This window comes from Antechinus flavipes, chromosome 4 (genome assembly GCF_016432865.1).
Source record: "Antechinus flavipes isolate AdamAnt ecotype Samford, QLD, Australia chromosome 4, AdamAnt_v2, whole genome shotgun sequence".
Taxonomy (NCBI): domain Eukaryota; kingdom Metazoa; phylum Chordata; class Mammalia; order Dasyuromorphia; family Dasyuridae; genus Antechinus; species Antechinus flavipes.
This window is the reverse complement of record NC_067401.1, coordinates 283,459,428-283,481,058: the sequence shown is the minus strand read 5'-3', so window position 1 is coordinate 283,481,058 and position 21,631 is coordinate 283,459,428. Positions and strand designations below refer to the sequence as shown.

Below are 21,631 nucleotides of genomic sequence, written 5' to 3'. Positions count from 1 at the left end.
GAGTTCAAGATTCTGTGACCTTCAGAAAGCCCACATGTCCAGTCTTTCTATGTCTATGTAGATTAGTTTTGCTGATCTGTTTTCTTCCCCCCCCCTTTTTTTTTATTAGGGATGGCTCTGGGGAGGGAAAGGGGAGAAGGAATGGATATATTTGGTAAATGTATTTTATATAAAATTAAAAAGTTGTCAGTAGAAAGCATTTAAAAACAAACTACATAAAAGAAACATTACTAGAAATAGAATTTAGATAGGAGATCTAAAGACCAAGTAGCTATATACTTTATTTTGGGAAGATTGTTTTTGTTTTTTGAAATAATACCATTTTGAGAGCCTTACCTGAGAAGTAGATATTAAGGGGACCAGACTATAATTAATTGTAAATCTTTATCTGCTATTGTTCTCCAGCTAAAATTGTCTACTTTTGAAAATATTACTTTATCTTCCTTCTAAAAACATGTATTTACTTCTCAAGTAAAAGTCAATTAAAATTAAATGTTTAGAGGGTTTTTTTCAGGATTTGAAAATACCGTCAAGATAATCAAAGACACATGTTGGAAATTAATGATCTTTATATTTTATCGTTCAGGCTATGCTAATTAGTGTCACAAAGGACTGTCCAATAGATGAATTCTGACATCTAGTGGTAACCAAGTGTAATTACAAAAATTTACATTTTCTACTTCATCATCCATAGCAGAATAGTACTTTGAATTAAGGCATCTTCTGTTTTAAGCTAGAAAGAATTTAAGGTTTATCAGGCCCAGCCAAATTCTTTATTTTATTGATGAGGATGTTCAAGCCTTAAGGGACGAAGTTATTTGTTCAAGATCCTGTAGCTAAGGGTGATAGCTCTAAGACCAGAGTTCAGGTCTCAACTCTCAGACAGTGATGTTTTCTCTTCTTTAACATTTAAAAATGGGGCTTCAGAAATTATTAAAAAGAAAATTTCCTGAAAAATCTCCAAATGGCACATTTCTCAGATTCTTTTCTGTGTATGTAAATAGAAAATTATTTGAAAGTTTATGAAATGCTATCAAACTATATTCTATTTTAAAATTAAATTAAATTAAAATTAGTTTTCTAAAATAGAAAATCCAACCACTTGCTGAATTTTACCAATCACTGCCCACTAAATCATTTTTGCATAATATTTTATTTGTCCAGATACATGTAAAGATAGTTTTCAACATTCACCTTTGCAAAACCTTGTGTTCCAAAATTTTTCCCTTTTCCCCCTTACCCAAAATAGCATGCGATCCGATATAGTTAAACATGTGTAATTCTTTTAAACATATTTTCATATCTGTTATCCTGTACAAGAAAAATCAGAACAAAAGGGGGGGAAAATGAGAAAGGCAAAAAACAAGTAAACAAATAACAACAAAAAAGGTGAAAATACTATGATTTGATCGCATTCAGTTTTAGTTCTCTCCCTGGATGTAGGTGGCACTTTCTATCATAAGTCTATTGGAATTGCCCTGAACCACCTCATTGTCCATCACAGTTGATCATCATATAATCTTTGTTGTTATTGTGTACAATGTTTTCTTGGTTCTGCTCACTTTACTTAGCAACAGTCCATGTCTTCCCAAGCTTTTCTGAAATCAGCCTGCTTATCATTTCTTATAGAATAATATTATGTTACATTCATTTACCATAACTTATTCAACCATTCCCCAACTTATGGATGTCCACTCAATTTCCATTTCCTTGTACTACAAAAAGGGCTGTTACAAACATTTCTGTACATATGAATCCTTTTTCTTCTCTTATGATATCTTTGGGATACATACTTATAGAGGCACTGCTGGATCAAAGGGTACACATAGTTTTGTGGCAATTTGGGCATAGTTCCAAATTGCTTTCCAGAATAATTGGATCATTTCACAAGTCCACCAACAATACTTCAGTGTCCCAGTTTTCCCACAACACTAAATCATTTTCAAAAAAGAATATTAATTCTCCTAAAATGTATACAGCCACGCAAGTTAGTATTCTTTCACATATTTAGCTCAACTGTAAAAACTAGATTTATTGTTGAACATCTTGCATTTGTTTCTCCAAATGATTGTATTTTGTTTGAAAGGATCATCTTAGAGTTCTAAGAAAAACTTCAATAGCTGTACAGAGATGAAAGCTTACAGCATGGGAAATTAACTTTGATAAAAGAGAATAAATGAAAAATGAATAACGCCTACAAGGGACTTTATCCACTTTGAAGACTGAGAAAAAAAAATGGAACATACATACTTAGGTCCATCATTGACTCTGCCAATATAACCACATTGACAAAGACAAAGCTGCCTAGAAGATTTTTAGCTGCATCTACTCAATATTAAGTAGCAAGAAGGTAATCATGAAGATTAGGATAGAAATCATTCAATATAAAGTGCTCCCTAAAATGATAATTGCACAATAAGGCTAATCCAGAACAGAAATGTGCAAAACCTTATAGCCATCCAGCATACAACTGAAAGAATGATGTGATAATTTCTCTGGGGGAACCAGATGACAAGTTAAGTGAGGAACATGTATTACATGCAGCTTGTCATATGAGAAGATCCCAGAAGGTCATGGAACCAAGAAGAAAGATAGAATGCCATTGGATTGTAAAAATTCAATTAGAAACATAATCTTAAAACTTGGTAGAATGAACCAAAGGTTCAGCTATATGGAAAAAGATGAAAGCAGTAAGAATTGTACTTGTATTATCAGGGAGGAGAGGCTAGTGGAGTCAGAGGAAATGAGTTAGGAAGCTCTGGGTGTGAATCCCTCTAAGACACTTAATTGTGTGATTTGGAGCAAGTCACTTAACTTTTTTTCTTGTAAGAGTACTTACCTCAAAAGAATTATTGAAAGGATCAAATGACATTATATAAAATGCTTTGCAAATCTTGAGTGCTATATTAATGTTAGCTATGATGATGAGCAATGATTGATTGGAATATAAATAGGAACTTATTGAGTTTATTGTAAATAATGCCCTAAAGCAAAGCACTATTTAGCAAAGCCAGGATAAGGCAACACTGAAAATCTGGAAATTGCTCTCACTCTATTACTGTCCACCTGAAGCTTTGTCTCTCAAATAATAAAGGCAACATGACTCAGCACAAAATACATAACTGCATGTATGGGCAACAGAATTTCCTGGCACACATATCTGGAGTAGTAAAAAACTGAAATAAATTAGATTGAATGGAAAATGGCTAATCAAATTGTGGTACATGAATATAATGGAATATTACTGTACTAGAAGAAATAATGAATATGAAGAATTCAGAGAACATGATGAGATGCATATGAACATATGCTGAGTGAACTAATCAAGAAAATAATATGCCTAATAATTGTAACAACATAAATATAAAAATAACAAGCTTGTATCTAAAGAAGGAATGAGAAAATACACTTTCTTCCCTTCCTTGCAGTGGTGAGAAACACTTTTTTTACTTCCAGACTCAATTGATGTGTTAATTTTACTGATCTGTTTTTTTTTTTTTCTTCTTCTTCTTTCTTCTTTTTTTTTAATCCTTTGTCTAAGGGCTGGCACCAAAGCCTTTGACTACGTGGATCACAACAAAATGTGGCCAGGCCTCAGAGATGAGAGTACCAGATCATCTTACTTCTGAGAAACCTGCATGTGGGTCAAGAAGCAACAGTTAGAACTGAACATGGAATAACTAACAAAGTTGTATGTTGTCACCTTACTTAACATATGCAAAATGGCAGGTTGGATGAATCAAAAGCTGAATTAAGATTGCCAGTAAAAATATCAGCAATCTCAGATACACAGATCAATGAAAAAGCATTAAGAAACCTCTTGATGAGGATGAAAGGGGAGTGAAAAGGCTGGCTTGAAGCTTAACATCAAAAAAAAAAAAAATCCCCAACACTTAAGATCAAGGCATCTGGTCCCATTGATGTAGTGCAACTTCTAGGGGAGATGTAGCAATAACTCTAAAGCCTTCTGGTCTTGGGAGGGATGTAGGTGAAATGATATAGGGTATCCTACCCCAGTTCACACTATATGACCAGGATGCTATGGCTATAAATTTTGCAGGCTGTCAGCTAACAGCCTGTTGGTAAGTGATAATAGTGTTTCGGAGACTAATGAGCAAAAATGAGATGTGGGTATCCACCACTTGACCTAATGACAGTTCAGGCCTAAAAAACGCATCTCTCCAAGGTTCCCCCCTTGAGCTCTGCCCAGAGAATTATGGGTATTGCACCTGCGCACAAAGTCAGAACCAGACTACTTCTCAACTCTACTTCTAAGTCATGAAATTAGCCTATCAGTGACATGAAGCACCTAGTTTCTCTTTTTCCTATAAATTTATTTTCTTGTCCCTGGTTCTTTACTAACTTCTTTTGGAACTTAGCCTGCTTTAATTAGCATTACAATTATAACAAATTTTGCCCCTTGACTTGGAGTTTGATCCGAGCCTGCAAATTCTTTTCAGACACCTCACAATGCCCCAACTACCATCATTTCCTGGCAAATAGAGGGAGAAAAAGTGGAAGCAGTGTCAGATTCTGATGCCTTCATACCATCACCTCCCCTACCCTTCCGATCCATTTTTATGTGTTCTCTTCTCCATTTCGAATATAAGCTCCTTAAGGAGCTTTTTTTTTTATGTATTTATATTTTTCTGATGTATTTATATTTCCAGTGTCTAATACTGCCTCGCACAAAATTGCTTCACAAATGCTTGTTAATAAATCATATTAAAGTTTAATTTTCAAAAAGGAGTGCAAAGCATTTCTTATATACTATTTCATTTCATCTCCACAACAATGCTTTGAAGTACCTATTATGTTCCCCATTTTACAGATGGGAAAATTGAGGCTGAGAGAGGTTTAACGATTTCCATACAGCAATATGAATACCTATCTTTCCAACTCCAAGTATCTAGTTAAGAATCAGAATCAATACTTGTATTAATGCCGATTTGTTCTTTGATACGGGGATCAAATAAACTTGAAAGAAACTTGGAAAAATGATTTTGCATTGACTTGGGAGCAAATTGTGTTCTCTGGCTATAAGTGCAAGGGCAAGTCACTTAACACGCTCCACTGGTCGTAAAGGGCGAATCCAAGGGGTAAAAGGATTGAGGTGGCCCAGGGCGAAGCTCGCGGAGGACGACCGATGAGGTCAAGGTAAAGGCACCGGCTGGCACTGCCCTACATCCCCTAGGACCGTTTGCTCTGTGTTCCGAGCCCCGCCCCCTCCGGCAAGAGAAACACCCAGCAGGCCACGTGGTCCGTGACGTCATCTCCCAGCGCCGCCACGGACTGGAGCCGCAGTGGGGGCCTGACTAGTCCGGACTGTCGCTTTGCCGGTGTGAACCTCGGAGTTTCCGGGAGAGCCCAAGTACGGAAGTGGCCCTCGGGCAAGGAGACTTAGTAACTAACACTCACCCTATTCCTGTGTCTTTCGCAACAGCGCGAGCCCTCACCGGGCAAGGTCTCAGGTAACTGTCCCTGTTCTCTGCTCCTTCTCATACCGCCCCCCTCTCTCCCTTGGGGTTTCCTCTTTCTACCTGACCCGAAACATTCTCGGCGAGGGGGAAGGGGGCGGGACGTAGGAAAGGGAATCGGCGCCCCCGCCCTCCTGCCCGTTGTGTGGAGCGCGGAATTCTTGGCGAGGGGGGAGTGTCCCGAGGCGGGGGTTCGCAGTGTGAGCGGCGGGGAGCACTCTTGGCCTGGGCGCCCCAGCGGGGAGCTGTGGCCGGGAAAGTGGGGATGGGGTGGGGGTGCGAAGCCTGTCTCTACAGCCCTGAAGGGTGCGTGGAGGTGGGGCCGTCCCGGAGGCCTGGGTGAGGTTAGTTGTAGGACACCCTTCCTAGAGGGTGTGGCAGACCAGGTGTGTTCTCTGTCCCTGCTGCTTTTGTATTTTTATAACTGACTACTGTGATGGGGGAAACTCCTGGTGGTCCTTGTTCCCGAGTCCTAGCTACTCGGGGTGCATTCCTAGATCTAAAGCTAATGCATAGAACTGCTCCTTAAGTCTCTGACATTCTGGCCTCTTGTCTCTTCGCACCTGGTCGGGATGGGAGGGGACTCCCTGGATTTTTTTCTCGATTTCATTAGTGGTTATAAAATACTGGATCATTGACTCCCTGTGTGCAGAGCCACTGGGAAAACTTAAGTGTTTCTTGTTTTTTCCCGGGTCCCCGAGGATACCTCTGAAGGACCAAATAAGAGCCCATTTTCATACCAAACACCCCAGAAGTGGCAGGGACCGTCAGGTTTATGTAATCTTAGAAGCCAGGTCATTCTAGTCCAGCCAGTACTAGAGAAAAGTTTTCCTATCCACCAAGCCTTTTCTTTTTTGAAGAATCCTTAGGAAGGGGAACCCACTAAAGGTTATTCCACTTTAGCTCTGTTGAGGATAATAGATTTAAAGCTGAAAGGGAAAACCACAAGTGCTACGTTGTATCCAGGTACAGCAATAATAAATAACTAAATATAGGTTTGTTTTGTTGTTGTTGGGTTTTTTGGTTTTTTGATAATTTCTATTGGAGGAAAATGTCCATTAAATCAAACCAGCTAGCATTTGGTAAGGGCCTGCTATGCCTTATGTGCTAAATGCTGAGGTTACAAAAAAGGCAAAAGACAAAGATGACAGTCTAAAAATGGAGACAACATGGAAATCACATATATAGATGATAAATTGGGAATCATCTCAGAGGACAGGCATTAAGATTAAGGTCTAAGAAGTCATCTTGTAGAAGATGGGATTTTCCAGATAAGGAAATTGAGGCAAATAGGTTAAATGACTTGCCTAGGTTCACTCTTCTTTTAGTTGGGTCTTAAAAGAAGTTAAGGTAGCTCGGAAAGAGAACTTTCCAGGTATGGGATGGAGAGTGGGGGGGAAAGGAGGTAACCATTGAAATCACTTGGAGTTGGGAGATGGAATATCGTATTGGAGAAAGATTGAGGAGACTTGTCATGAGATGGAAGAATCTTTGGAGAGCATTTTAGTATAAGAAGACAGAAAGGGTAGTAAGGAACCAAATTTTGAAGAGTTTTAAAAACCAAAGAAATTATTTTTATATTCTGTTTTATAGATGAAAAGGAAACAATGGGGGTAGCATGCCCACACTCAGCTTTAGTTCTTTAAGAAGACCAGTTTGACAGCTAAGTGGAGGATGGACTAGAGTGGAAAGATTTCTTTAGAGAGATGAACTGGTGGACTATTGCAGTAGTTCAGGAGTAAGATGTCAAGGGCCTGGACCCAGGAGTGTGAGTCAAGAGAAGGAGACATATGTGAGAGATGTTGTGAAGATAAAATTGACAGGACTTGGTGTTTTGTTGAATATGGGGGATAAAATTGAGGAGTCAATGATCACCTTAGGTGAGTAGGAAGATGGTGATATTCTTGACAGTAATAGGGAGTTAGGAATAGGAAAGAGGGCTTGGAGGGATTGATCAAGCATTAAAATTTGGATGTATTTAAGATAATCAAAAACACACTTTGATATGTAAGATTAGAGGGTTTGGGAGAGAAGTTAAGTTGGACAAGAAAATCTGAGTCATGTACATAGAAATAAAAATTGCATCCATGGGAGCTAATGAGCTCAGCAAGTGAAACAATATTGAAGGAAAAAGAAAGCTTAGGAAAGAATCAAGGACACCTATGATTAGTGAAACTGACCTGGATGAAGATTTAGGAAAGGATACAGTCAGTGGTCAGACAGATAGGAAGAAAAACAGGAGCCGATAATGTCATGAAAACTTAGAAGATGATATCAAGGAGAAGAGAGTTATTGACAGTGTTAAAATCTGCAGAGAGGTCAGGAAAGATGAGGACTGTAAAAAGATTATTAGAGTTGACAATTGAGAGATTATTAGTAACTGGAGAGAAAAATTTCAATTGAATGATGGAGAGAAGCCAAACTGCAAAGAGTTAAGAAGAGAATGAGAAGAATGGAAGGGGAGACTTACATTATAGATTGCCTTCTCATGGAATTTAGCTAGCTGGATGGATTAACAGATTGAAAGTGAGAGTTTTTGGAGGATATGGGGAGCCATGGGCATGTTTATAGACACAGAATAGGATCACTTGTTCACATCGAGGGGTTAGTGTTGGCAGTGAGGAGGACCTCCTTTTCATGTGAGACAGATAAAGGAGATAGTGCTGGGGGCATTTGGGTGAAGCGAAATAAGGGGAAGAGGAAAAAAGAGAGATTTCAACAGATGGTCTCCTTTTCTTCCTCCAATGAAATACAACTCAGATAGATAAATCATTTACCAGGCATTGTCTGTATGCTAGGCACTGTCTTAAATGTTGGGAATACAACTCCCCCCCCAAAAAAACCACACAAACAAATAAACAAACAAAAACCTTACTTGTAGAAAACTTACATTGCAATAAGGAAGACAACACATAAATGGAAATTGGAGGCAAGAGAAGAACAAAGTACCTATGTTGGGGATAAAGAGTCTGAAAGAATCAAAAACTGAGAAGGGAAAAGTGAGCATAGGTAGTTTATTACTTCCTTACAGGGTAGTTTCAGCCAGGAATACACCATTCAAAGGAAGGGATCATAAGAGACAGAGACATATCCATGTGTGAGCTGGCTTCTGGAATATATGAACTCAGGAAAAAAATAGGACTGGATATGTAATTTGGGAGTTATCAGAGAAACAATAATTAAAAATATGGAAGCCTATATAATCATTGAGAGAATATAAATAAAATTGATATGATTCTCTGGCTCAGAACAATCCTATGGTCTGGTTTACCCATAGTTAAGCAAAGTATAAATGTGATCTAACAATGAGGAAGCTGAGAGGGGTCTGTCTAGATAGGAGAAATTAAAAAAAAAAAAAAAAAAGCCACGGGGACCAAAAGGAATGGGTGATCAACACTGCCAGGTTGCAGAGAGGTCAAAAACAATGAAGCTGTGAGATGTGCAGTGACCCAAAGCAGCATATCTGGAAGACCTGAATTCAAATACAGCCTCAGGCATTTAACTAACTGAGAAATCATTTAACTTCTGTGTCCTTCAATTTTCTTCACTATAAAATGAGGATAATAATAGCACCTACCATGTGGTGAGGATCAAGTGAAATAACATTTGTAAAGAGCCTGAAACATACTTGTTTCTTTCTTTTCCCCTGATAAAAGACCACTGGATTTAGCAGTTATAAGGAGGGCATAAGTTAAAAGGTTTCAGTGGAAATCTTATGGATACCATTGGTTACCTAGTCCCAGTACTGCCACTGATTCATTGTGTTCATTGTATGAGCAAATGCTGTCCCCTACTTTCTGGTGCCTCTGCCAATTTTCTGAACCTGTTCAGGAGCCTAGAACATGCTAGTGAATTAAGGCTCAAACCATTCTTTTGAGGAGAAATAAATGTTTCAACAAGTTTAGGCCCTAATTTAACCTTCTTTTATCTTGATATAAACTGTCTTTGCTTATATTTTCACCACCAATAACTTCTTTTAATACTTAGTAGGCATAAATCAATAGCTAATTTGATTTTAGTGCTGTAAGTTAAGTTTTTTGAGATTTACTTGTTTTGCATCATAGCCCTTTATAGGCAACTTATAAACTGTAAGATAACCCAATTCTCTCATCTTTCTGTTTCTTAGATCATATAAAATTATTTTGAAATTTCCTCAATTGCTATTAACATTTTTTCTATTTCCATTTTAACTAGTGTACCATGCAATGTTTTTAGGAGGAAAAAACATTGGTTATAAATGTTCTATTCTAAAATGAGGATAAATCACATTTTTAGTTTTATCATGAATTGTGTATGAAATAATCTAGAATCTAGGTCTCCCTAAACCTAGGTACAGAGCATTTTCCTTTAAACATTCTTGTTTGCATAACTGTATAAAGCCAAGAAACCATATATCATAGCAGAAGCCATCAAGATGTACAGGATATGAGTTAAGTTTAATATTTAAATATTACATTGCATTCAGCAAGTCTTAGTTATATTGATGTTTTTTCTATAATAACCTTTGAATTCTTTTAGAAGAAAAGTCTTCCCTCGAAAAGCTTAAGCATTTTATCCAAGTTAGTGTAATACAAGCCTTCTTAAACTTTTCCACTCATGACCCCTTTTTGCTTGAGAAATTTTTATGTGACTCCAAGTATATCGGTATATAAAATAGGTATACAGTTATAAGATCCCAGAAGACATACTGAACCACAATTTAAGAAGCTGGGATATAGTAGGTGTCAGAACTCATGTAGTCTCATTCCCTTTCCAGGACACTTTACCTCACAGTTTTTTAGAGGTATTAAAACCTAACACTCTGAATAAGAAAAAAGTTGATGTTACTTTTTAAATATATATATTTTTGAGTTAGATTTTTGGCTACTAGTGTTTCCCAAAAGTGCCTAAAACCAAGTATCAGAAAATGGAAAACTACAGCTTTGGTTATTTCTAGTTTTTCATATGATTACTGTTAAATTGTTTTTTGTTGTTGTTGTTGTTTGTTTTTTCATGTGTTCTTATCATAAAGCAATTATTCTCACTTTATATGTGAAATAATTGAGAAGTTTGTGATGCCTGTAATTAGATCACCAATGAGATTCATAGTTTATTGTATCAATTTCCCTTTTTGCCACTGTTCTTAGAATGCCTCTTTTTAAATCTAGCATTTGATACTTTCCCCTCATTTATGTTTCCTTTTCTATCTGATCAGCTAAATCAATTAGCACTTTTTTTCCTGAGTAATTACATTTGTTCAGGCACTGCAACATATCTAGCAATATAAAATATGGTTCCTTTTCCCAAGAAAAGAGAAAAGACATAAATGCAGAAAATATTACAAGTAAGTGTGATTATGACTTTTAAAAATTAAGGATATCAGAAATTGTGTGTATGTATGTGTGTGTATACACACACACACACACACACACACACACACACACACACACACACACCAATTCAATTAGTGTTGTTGTCTCCTTGAAAGTAGTTGCCTTAAACTTGTCAACCAGTAGCTGGTTATACACTGGAAGGAAGGCTAAGAGAATGAAATCTTATTTTATTTTTGCTGTGGTTTAGTATTTGATTCATGCATATGTGCCGTAGATTATAGATTATGTTGTAGTTCTTAGATTTAGAGCTATAAAGGACCTTAGAGGCCATTTACTCCAATATCATTAGTTTTATAAATGAAGAAACTAAGAACCAGAGAAGTTAAGTGAATTTTGTACTACACTACTGGATGTATTTACTCTTTTTATCTCTAAACAAATAATAACAGATTACTTGGCAATGAAAATTTGTTGGACTCTGTTTTCATTAAAGTATATTGATGTCCTTAGGAGAGAATAACTTCTATGCATTACTATTCTTCCTGTGAACATTCTTCTTTACTATTTGGTGCTTTTATATATCTTTATAGAGATTTGTCTCATTTACTGTCCTTGCTCTAATTTCAGTGTATCTTTGGTCAAAGAAAAGCTTTAGTCTATATGTGCTGCCTTATCCACTGGAAGAATGACAGATGACAAAGATGTGCTTCGAGATGTGTGGTTTGGACGAATACCAACCTGTTTTACCCTCTATCAGGATGAGATAACTGAAAGAGAAGCAGAACCTTATTATGTAAGTTTGTTAGTAGTATTGGCACACACACACACACACACACACACACACACACAAATATATGTAATATGTAACATACCCATACATACACATTTATTCTGAATTTTAGTCATATTTTTGCCAGAAATACTTTTTATTAAGATTCTAAATTAGGCATTTTCTAGCCTAGTAAAGAAAATGTCCAAACTGGCATAGTCCCTCCCTCCCCCTCTTTGACTCCTAGTGCCCCTAGAAATATTAAATGAAAAAAATGTTTTGTTTTAATAAAGTTTTGGGTTAACATTATAGAACAAAAATCTCTTTAAGAGTAGTTACTTAATTTTCAACTAGAACTACTTTGTGAGGTGAAGAATACTTCACTACCCTATGGCAATATGAGATTTAAGCCCATTTCTTTCTTAAAGAAATCAGTAGCAGAAATTGAAATTAATTGTGTTATTTTTATTTAGGTAACTTTATGAGTTCTCATACTTCTTATGAGTTATTTATTTTTCTAAGTTATTATTGACTATAAGCATATTATCTTTTGCCATCTGGACTATCATCTTCCAAACTCTGCTCCTTCATAGTGGTAGGTGTTAAATCATGTATGATCCCAACTATGGCTCCTATGTAATTGAATTCTTTCTTTCGAACTGCTCACATTTTTTCCTTGATCTGCAAGCTCTGGATTTTGCTCCTATTAGTTTTCATTTGGGGGATTTCAGGCAGTGACTGCTAGATCCCTTCTGTATCCATTTGGTTCTAAGAAGTCTGGGGGATTTTCTTTTAAGATTCGTTGAAATGTAACTTGTAGGCTTTTGGGTCATGGTTTTCTAAAAATCCAATGTTAATTTTTTTTTTTTTCCATTCACATATTTTCTTTCCTGGAGTCATTTTCTATTTGGTGCATTCTAATTTTCAGGGAGTTTGTTGCTTTGGCAAAGCTGTTAATTACCTTTCTAATTCTTTCTTTTATAACTCATTTATTTTCCATTTTTTCCTCTCATGCACTTTAATTTATAAAAACATTTTTAGCTCCCTCTACAGAAAACAAAACATCTTGCTTTATTTCATCCAAGAATTCTAGTTGATTCTGTCCCCAAAGTTTTTTTTTTTTTTTTTCTTTTGAAGCTTTCCTTATTTTGTAGTCATTCTCTTCTGGGATTGTGTCTTAAGTATTTCTTTCACCATAATAGCTTTCTATAGGGGATTCCTTTAAAAATTGTTCTTTAGTCCAATTTCTTTCCTGACTAGGTTAAGGCTAGGCCATGTGTATTTTTGTAGGAAACGTCTAGGCTGAACTGGTAGCTTTCTTGAGGTGTTGAGTATCACGTTATTTCTAGCTCTCTGATACAGCTCAGCTTGCAATCTACAAGGTTTCAGTGCTTCCAGAGTATTCTGGTCCAGAGTAAAGTATGATTGTTGTTCTTTGGTCTGAACTCTTCTAAGTTCTTGTTCTGGGCTTTGGTTTAAGCAGCAGTAAACTGAAGCTCTACTTAGTCATTATTGCCATCTGGGAATTGGACTCCAGCCAGCCTTTTTAGAATTATGTTTATTCTTCATCACATGTCTGTATTCTTGTCTAATTGGTCTTTTGTCTCAATATCCCATCTCTATTCTTTATAATTTTGTACAAGTTACTCTCTATACTAAGAATACCCTCCCTATATATCTCTGTATTTTAGAATCCCAAGTTACCCTCAAATCTTTGCTTAAGAAGGTAAATCAGTGGGAAAGTTTGAGTCTGGAGAATAAGAAACAGTTTCACAGAAGCAGAGGAAAAAGTGTTAAGCAGGTGATAGTGTTCTACCATGTTAAATGCTGAGGATTCGTAAGAGAGGATGAGAACTGGGAAAAGGGCATTGGATTTAGCAATTTAGTTACTTGGGACCTTGGAGATTATAGTTTCAGGGATGAGAACAAGAAGATGTATTCTAGAATTTTAAGGAGATGATTTATATTAAGCACTTTGCAATCTTATAAATAGTCTCTCCCCAATATTAGTTTTCCATTGGGCAGTAATCCTAATGAAATAATGTTTCCAAAGATTTTAGTCTCTTTTCCCCCTTCCTGGCAGAAATGTTGAAGAGAAAGGAAATGATAATTTGAAAGACTCAGGAGTTTTGATCAACAATGATCAAATGTTATTACAGAGGAACGATGGTGAAGAATGTTATCCACAGCTATAATATGGAGTACATATTCGTAATGAAGCACATTTCTGGGACATGACCAGTGTGGGAATTTGTATTGCTTGACTATACAGTTTTCTTAGTTTTCTTTGGGGAGGAGTTAAGGAGTAGGAAAGTATATAGAAAAAATAAATGCTTGAAAATAATAATATCAAAAACAAAATCTATGAATTTTAATTAAAACTTGGAAAAATTGATTATTTATTTGTATGTTTATTATCTAATGAGATGCATGGTTTCATGATAATTAACAGTGTACCAAAATTCGGTGAACTCAATATCAAGTCATGCATCAAAAGGACCTATTGCATAGTAAAAGATGTTTTTGTGTGTGTGTGTGTGTGTGTGTGTGTGTGTGTGTGTGTGTGTGTGTTTCTAAAAATTGAGAAAAGAGAAGGAAGCCATCTCAATCCTCTCTTCTTTCACATTATTGCTGGTAAAGTTTTTATCCTATGCAGCAATCCCGAATGCTTATATTAAGGATTTTTCCCTAATATAGCCCAGTGAGCCCTATTACAGGCTAGACTTGTAGAGTTTCTTAATAAGAATAGTATCATTAGTCACTAGTAGTTGCTTGTGACAAATTATAAATGGGTTGCTGGGTAGCCTGAGTGAATAACAAGATCTTCATATATGACTTTAATTTTGTCTTTGCTTCCTTGATCTACTTATCACCAAACTCTACTAGTACTTTCTTGGTTTTCACTGAGGTGATTAAATTGATTATGTCATTTACTTTTGTTGGCTAGACTGTTTTAGTAGTCTTTCTGCCTCTTGTATCTTTACCTTTTAAATTGCTCTGTATACAATTACTAATATAATTTTTTTAAATATTGTTTTTATTATGTTATCTCTCAAATGAATCAATTAATTATTGCTTATTCAAAGTTTATTATTAGTTTTCAATTTCTAGGCCTGGATTTTAAGTCCTTACTATTTTCTGCTTACTTCACCATTCCTAAATCTTTTGGATTTTGGGGGTATTTATTTCACATGCTCAACTATACTTAAATTCAGAGACATAAATCTTATCTCCCTATTTTTCCAATGACATCTATATATAACATGGAATGGACATTTGATAAATTTTGTGGATTTGCTAACAGAGCATTATGATAACTTTATGGTGAACATCAGAACCATATTATTTCTATTTAGTTAAGTTTTTTAACTAAACTGAACTATCTCAGATTTCACTATTTTTTCTTTGAAATCATTTGATATTGACTAGATTATGTATTTATTTTGTTTGGAGGAAAATAATTTTGAGAAATGTTATAGATTCAGATCAGTGTTCCTGATAGCACATAGTAATAGCTTAATATTGTTGATTGATTGGAATTTCTTGTTTTTAATATTAATAAGATGAAACTATCTGATTCTGCCTGCACTGTTGCACAAATATTTTCTATGGATAATTTCTGTAGTGTCTAAAGTGCACATTTAATTCATTATTTATTACTCAGAAATCTTAAAATGTTTAATACAATAGTTTTTTTTTTATTATCTGCAAATAACAATTGTACATTTATTTGAAAGATGAAAAAATAAAGTGGAATTATTTTTCTCTTAATAATTCAGAAACCTATTTGGTGCTTTTAAAAAAAATAAATAAATACAGTTCTAAAATTTTTCATTTCAGTTGCTTTTACCAAGAGTAAGTTATTTGCCGTTGGTTACTGACAAAGTGAAAAAGCATTTTCAGAAGGTTATGAGACAAGAAGATATTAGTGAGATATGGTTTGAATATGAAGGCACACCACTGAAATGGTGAGTGAATTTTTAAAAATTTTATAATATATCTTTTATTTTTATAAAATACAGGAGAGAATAAGATTGTTATTAATCTATCATGTATTTAAAAATTAAATATTATTAAACATCTTAGCATTATTTAAAATGAAATAGATCCCATTTCTTTTAGAACATGTGGTTAAATAAGCAGGTAAATAAAATCTTAAGATTTTTGATTGGGAAATATAGTTTTATTTGTAGTTATATTTATGTGTCATTGTGTTATATTGGAAAGAAAGATGATCTTACAAAGATCATTATTCAGGTTTTACCTCTTATGTATACTGATAAATCCTTTTGTAGGTGAGCATTCCAGGCTTATTTATATAAGCGTTTTTATTTATATATTTATTTAAGAGTTTTTCAGTATGCATTTGTAAAAGTTCCTGAAAGCTTCCTAGACCAATTAAAGCAATGTCCACTTCATCCTCAAACCCCAAATCCATGTTTATATGACACTTATAGGGGTAATATTTGCTAATAGTTTTTCTGTGGGTCTAGGTACAATTCCATTATAGTAAAATCATTAGGAAGAAGATTTCTGTTTGATATTTTCATATTGATTAAGTCTAAGATAAAATTTATCTTAACCATAAGACAGTGAAAAATATAACTGTCCTAGAAAAGAAGACAGTTTTTTTGGATTGATATCAATATTTAGCTTACTATTATGTTTTGGATTCTATTTCTAATATAAAATTTACTTATTTCTCCCAAATATAATAACAATTTGGTTTTAAAAAACTATTCTTAGTGAAAAACCATGTATTCATTGACACCTGATAGCATGTCAGTGATAATTCTGTCCATCAAGAATTATGTAAGTCAGAGAGTTTCTTTAACAAAATATTATAATTTTCTCTATTAGTTGATATATGAAAGAAACATTAAGGTGCAATGCAAAGAACATTGTGCTTAAGAGTCAAAAAAATGAAAATTCTAGGGAGAGAGAAAGGAAGATGGGAGATGTAAAGGTCCTGCTTCTATTCCTGATCTAAATGTCATAGTAGTTCTTTTTCTTTGATGGAAATCGTCTCTGTTACCTTCCTGAAACAGCTCTTGCTGTTCAGGATTGTGTGTGTCTTAAGCCTTTTAACATATAGAATAGTGATGTTTACTTTCCTAGTCTGCTTTATAGTTCACTGCATTCTGGTGGAAAGGGAACGAATACCTGGCATTAAGAAGTTTGGCCATTCTCTCCATTTTCTCCATTCTCTCAGGGCTTATGAAATATAAAACTTATAAAGTTCATTAAGCAACTGCCTTCTTTCTGAGACTTATTTCAATTACAGTTTAAAAATCAAAATTAGTTAACACACATAAGGAACATTATAAGATAAACATAAAGAAAACATAGAAATTAGGGGGGAAAATGGTCAAGAAGGACAGCGTTATCTTTGTTAAACCTGCACAGAAATCAAGGATGATAAAACTTAATCATAGATGATTCATTTGGGCATTCTGAAGGTCATTGCTAACCTTCACAAAGAACAGAATCCAGATTGGAAGGAGTCAGAGAATAAATGGGTGGTGATGAAGTGAAGGCAATAAGTATAGGCAAGCCTTTTTATAGAGTTGCCATTTGAAGAAAAAATGGTTAGATACTATTTTGAACAGGAGGGTATAAAAGTTGAAAGAAGAACTTTTATTTTAAAGAACAAAGGAGATTTGAGCCTGTTTGGAGGAAGTAAGAAGAGACTGAAAATGTTTGATACAAGTTGGATCATTGATAGAGCTAGGTAGGCAAGTGGTGGTTGTGATAAAGAATCTAGGAAAAGGAGTTCACTTTAGTAAGGAAAAATATGACTTTTTCCTCCAGAAAAGTGATAAATGAGTTTCGGCATTAGAAAGTACACATGCCTGCTAAGACATATATAGGACCTATATGAGTACTACTAACAAACACTTTACACAAAAGAAAATAGATCTAAATAATTGGAGAATTTATTGCTCATGGGTAGATGAAGTTGATGTAATTATATTCTATAAATTGATTTGCTTATTCTATGTTGTATGAATTAGAGCACCAAAGGGCTAGTCTGTACAGCTTGGAAATTTTAACAGTTCATCTAGAGAAGCAAAAAGTCAAGAATGTGAAAGGAATTAATGAAAATAAATAGGAAGAGTGGCCTAGAAAAGCAAGATCTCAAACTATACCAGAAAGCAGTGATTTTCAAAATAATTTGATACTGGTTAACACATAGAGCTTGATCATTGGAACAGAATAATTACATAACATACAGAAGCAAATAAGCACAGTAGCCTAATATTTGAGAAACCCAGATATCCCAGCTTTGGGGGCAGAAACTCACTGTTTAGCAAAACTGTTGGGAAGCTGGAAAGCAGTTTGGCAGAAACCAAGTATAGAAAAACATTTCACACTGTATACGAAGATAAGTTTTAGTGTAGAATAAGAGAATAATCGAATAATTAGAGAATAATTAGGAACAAGAGCCACACTATTTGTAGTGTGGGGGGAAAAAATGCTCTAAATAATAAAGAAATGCAAATTTAAAACTTTGAGGTTCTACTTCGCACCCATTAGATTGATAAAGTTGATTAAAAAAGGGGAAAGGAGAAATGCTCAGGGCCTGTGGAAAAACATACAATTAATACATTGTTGGTGGAGCTGTTACAACCATTCTGGAAATCATTTTGCTCATAAAGTTAATAAAATGTGCATACATTTTGATCTAGTGATATCTATTACTAGGTCTATATCCCAAAGAGATCAAACAAAGAGAAAAAAAGCTACCTGTGCAAAAAATATTTAAAGCAGTTCTTTTTGTGGTGGCAAAGAACATTGAGGAGTGTCCCTAAAATTGGAAAATGGCTGAACTAATGTATGTGATAGATTACTTTTGTGCTGTAAAAAATGGGAAGGATTTCAGAGAAACTTGGGAAGACATGTATGAACTGATCAGAAAAAAGTGAACAGAACCAGGAGAATAATTCATATAATAACAATGATACTGTAAATACAAACAACTTTGAAAGATTTGGGAACTCTGATGAACATAATGACTAACTATAGTTCCAAGGCTCATGTTGAAATGTGCGCCCAGCTCCTTAGAAAGAGCTTGTGCATTCAGTACTTATTGAAACATTTTCTAGGACGTAGCCAATGCAGAAATTTGGTTTGCTTGATTATACTTGTTTATAATAGGATTTTGCTTTTCTTCCTTTCTCTGTGGAAAAGAGTTGAAAGTGGGAGGGAGAAAAATTGAGTCTTATTCTAAAAATAAAAAAAATTTAAAAGAGAAAGTAGATTGAAAATATATTTAGGAAACAACAGTACAAACCATAATTTAGCAGACCATAAGCTATTAGAGCCCAGAAAAGTGACTGTGAACTGTTTCCTGAAAGTATTGGCCGTCATGTTGCTTTTTTGTCATATAAAATAATGTGGCATTTTAAAAAATTTTTAAGAACCAAATCTCAGTTTACTTTTATATATAAGATGGTTCATTTCTTTCTAGAGTGCAAGTTGGTCATTGTATTTCAAGAAAGATATGAAGTTGGACATAGAGCTGCTGTTCATTGACAATTGAGTGAGAAATTGAAGAGGAAAAGATAGGATATGTACAATAAGTCTAGAAAATGCAGTTTAAACTAGATTGTGAAGATTTTTTTTGCCTATTCTGTCATTTTAATTTATTTTTAATAGCATTGTATTTTTCCAAATACATGTAAAGATGGTTTTCAACATTCACCTTTTCAAAACCTTGTGTTCCATGTTTTTCTCCCTTTCCTTTCCCATTCTCCCTTCCTAAGGCAGCAAGAAAGCCAATATAGGTTAAACATGTACAATTCTTCTAAACATATTTAGATTGTGAAGATCTTAAAATGCCAAACTGAGGAATTGGTAATTTATCCTGCCTGCAATAGATTCTTGAGAAGGGGAATGGTATGGTTCAGACTTATTTAGGAAGAATTTTTGGACAATTGTTTGGAGGATAAATTAGAGAAGAGACTTGAAGCTAGGAATTAAGTCAAAAGGCTATTATAATAGTTTAAATAAAAAGAGGTTATGAAGAATTGAACTAGAGCAGTAGCTATCTAAGGGGAAATGGATGTGAATAGTGTTATGGAAGTAAAATTGAAAAGAACTAACAACTGATTAGCTATGTGGGATGAAGGACAAAGCAGAGTGGGATGATTTAGACATGAATCTGGATGATTTGAAGGATAGTTATCTTCACAACAAAAAGGTAAGTTGAAAGAGGTCTGGGTTGGGGGCGGGGCAGTCCTGAGGGGACAAAAGGAAAGGAAGAGAGAGGAAGAAATCAAGATAAGTTTTGTTTTTGCCACATGTTGATTGTAACATTCTTGTGAGTCATCATTCAGTTGCCATTGGATTGGAGCTTCAGAGAGTAGGTGAGAGTAGTTATCTCACAGAGGTTGAGTCTGGGAAAGTTAATAGGTTTTCTAAGAAAGAAAAGAGAAGTGGACCCAGGGCTTAGCCTTGGGTACTACTCATAATTAGGGAGTTAGTTATAGATGTTGATCTAGCAACAGAGACTGAGAAGAAGCAACCAGACTGATAGGAATAGAACTATAAGGGAATAGCATCAAGAAAGCTGAGAAAAGGAGAGACAATTTAGGTGAAGGAAGGTGAATACAGTGTCTTAAGTTGCAGAGAGAATGATCCAGACTGTGTAACCATCGATAGATTCATAGAGACAGAGAGAGACCATGACAAAGACAGAAATACAGTTTCTAATTTTTTTTTGTTTTGCCAATATTTATAGCTTGAGATATGTTGTTGTTCAGTCTTTTACAGTTGTGTCCAACTCTTCTTGATCCCTTTTGGGGTTTTCTTGGCAAAGATACTGGAGTGGTTTGTCATTTTACAGATGAGGAATAGAACCAAACAGGGTCACATAGCTTGCAAGTATTGGAAGCCAGATTTGAATTCAGGAACATGAGTCTTCCTATGTCCAGGCCTGGCATCTGTCCACTGTACCACCTAACTGCCCCAGCTGTCCCAGTTTGGGACTAATAAAAGGAAACTAATGTTAGACTTAATAAGTGCTTTTTTGTGTGTGTTATATTACACAGAAGCTAGTAATTTTCTGGAATTAATTCACTCAAGATGTAGTAATGGCTATAGTTTGCAAAAAATTTACATATATATCTACAAACCATGAATTTGTTATTAAAGAAAATGGGTTTTTGCCAAATTCTTAACCTTTGAGGTTGACATCAAGGAAGATATATTGCCTTTAGTGTGTTAGAGACAGAATACTTAACTACTTGAATATTTGACCTAAAATGGCTTTTATGTCCTTGATTACAAATATCATAAATATTTGAACTAATTTTAGTAGGCAGGGATTGAAGATGGAGAAATAGGAAAAAAAAATACTAGTGGTGATTTGTTCTTTAAAAATAGACATTGGATGAAACATTAGCAACTAGGTCTATAGTTGTTAATCAGTGATATAGAGAATAGTATTTTGTGGATGTGTGCCACTTTTTGTGTGCTTTTTTTCCCCTTCATTAGTAGTTTAAGAGGAAAGAAAATTAAAAGTATGAGGGGAAAAAATAAGGGTAGAGGAAAGTAAGGATTGGGGAAGTTAAGACTGAAGGGTTTACATAACAGAAAGCTATTCATAACACATGTCTCTATATATGTATGTTTATTTTATATAAATATATTATAGCTGTAAATAAAATATTTCAAATTATTTTGGTGTATGGATCTGGTAACAGACTGTATGTTTCAGTAAGGACAAATTAAGCTAAATTCAGAGAGACTCATTTTCATCTTATAAAGTGATTGCTTTTTTGCTACTTGAGAAAGTAATATATTAAAATACAATACTATTAAAAACAAAAAAAATTTTTAAAAATTTTAAAAATACAATATACTATTGTAGTTTGCATTGGTGGAAGGAATACTCACATCCACTAAAATTATCCTTGCTATACAGAAAAAATGCTAAATTTTAAATAATTGTAAGAACATATATATAGGTATATTAGGGCACTCCAAATCATGGTTGGCTGGTAAATTTGGAAATTGATCCAAATGACAGAAGAGGTAATAGGTTGCCAGTCCACATCCAGATGACATAT

The 21,631-nt window shown here is 34.7% G+C and overlaps 1 protein-coding gene across 3 annotated transcripts in view; it reads left to right on the top strand.

Annotated features, from left to right (window-relative positions):
* Positions 1 to 5,286: 5,286 nt before the first annotated feature.
* The window catches only part of ATG5 (autophagy related 5), a 134,860-nt gene continuing 118,515 nt past the window's right edge, over positions 5,287 to 21,631 (top strand). For 2 of the 3 annotated variants that reach the window (XM_051997469.1, XM_051997470.1), the window contains exons 1-3: positions 5,287 to 5,471; positions 11,417 to 11,582; positions 15,399 to 15,526. In XM_051997469.1, coding sequence (XP_051853429.1) covers positions 11,475 to 11,582; positions 15,399 to 15,526 — 236 coding nt within the window. In that variant the 5' untranslated portion in view covers positions 5,287 to 5,471; positions 11,417 to 11,474. The remainder of the gene's footprint in view (positions 5,472 to 11,416; positions 11,583 to 15,398; positions 15,527 to 21,631) is intronic. The other variant, XM_051997472.1, reaches the window with a different exon arrangement.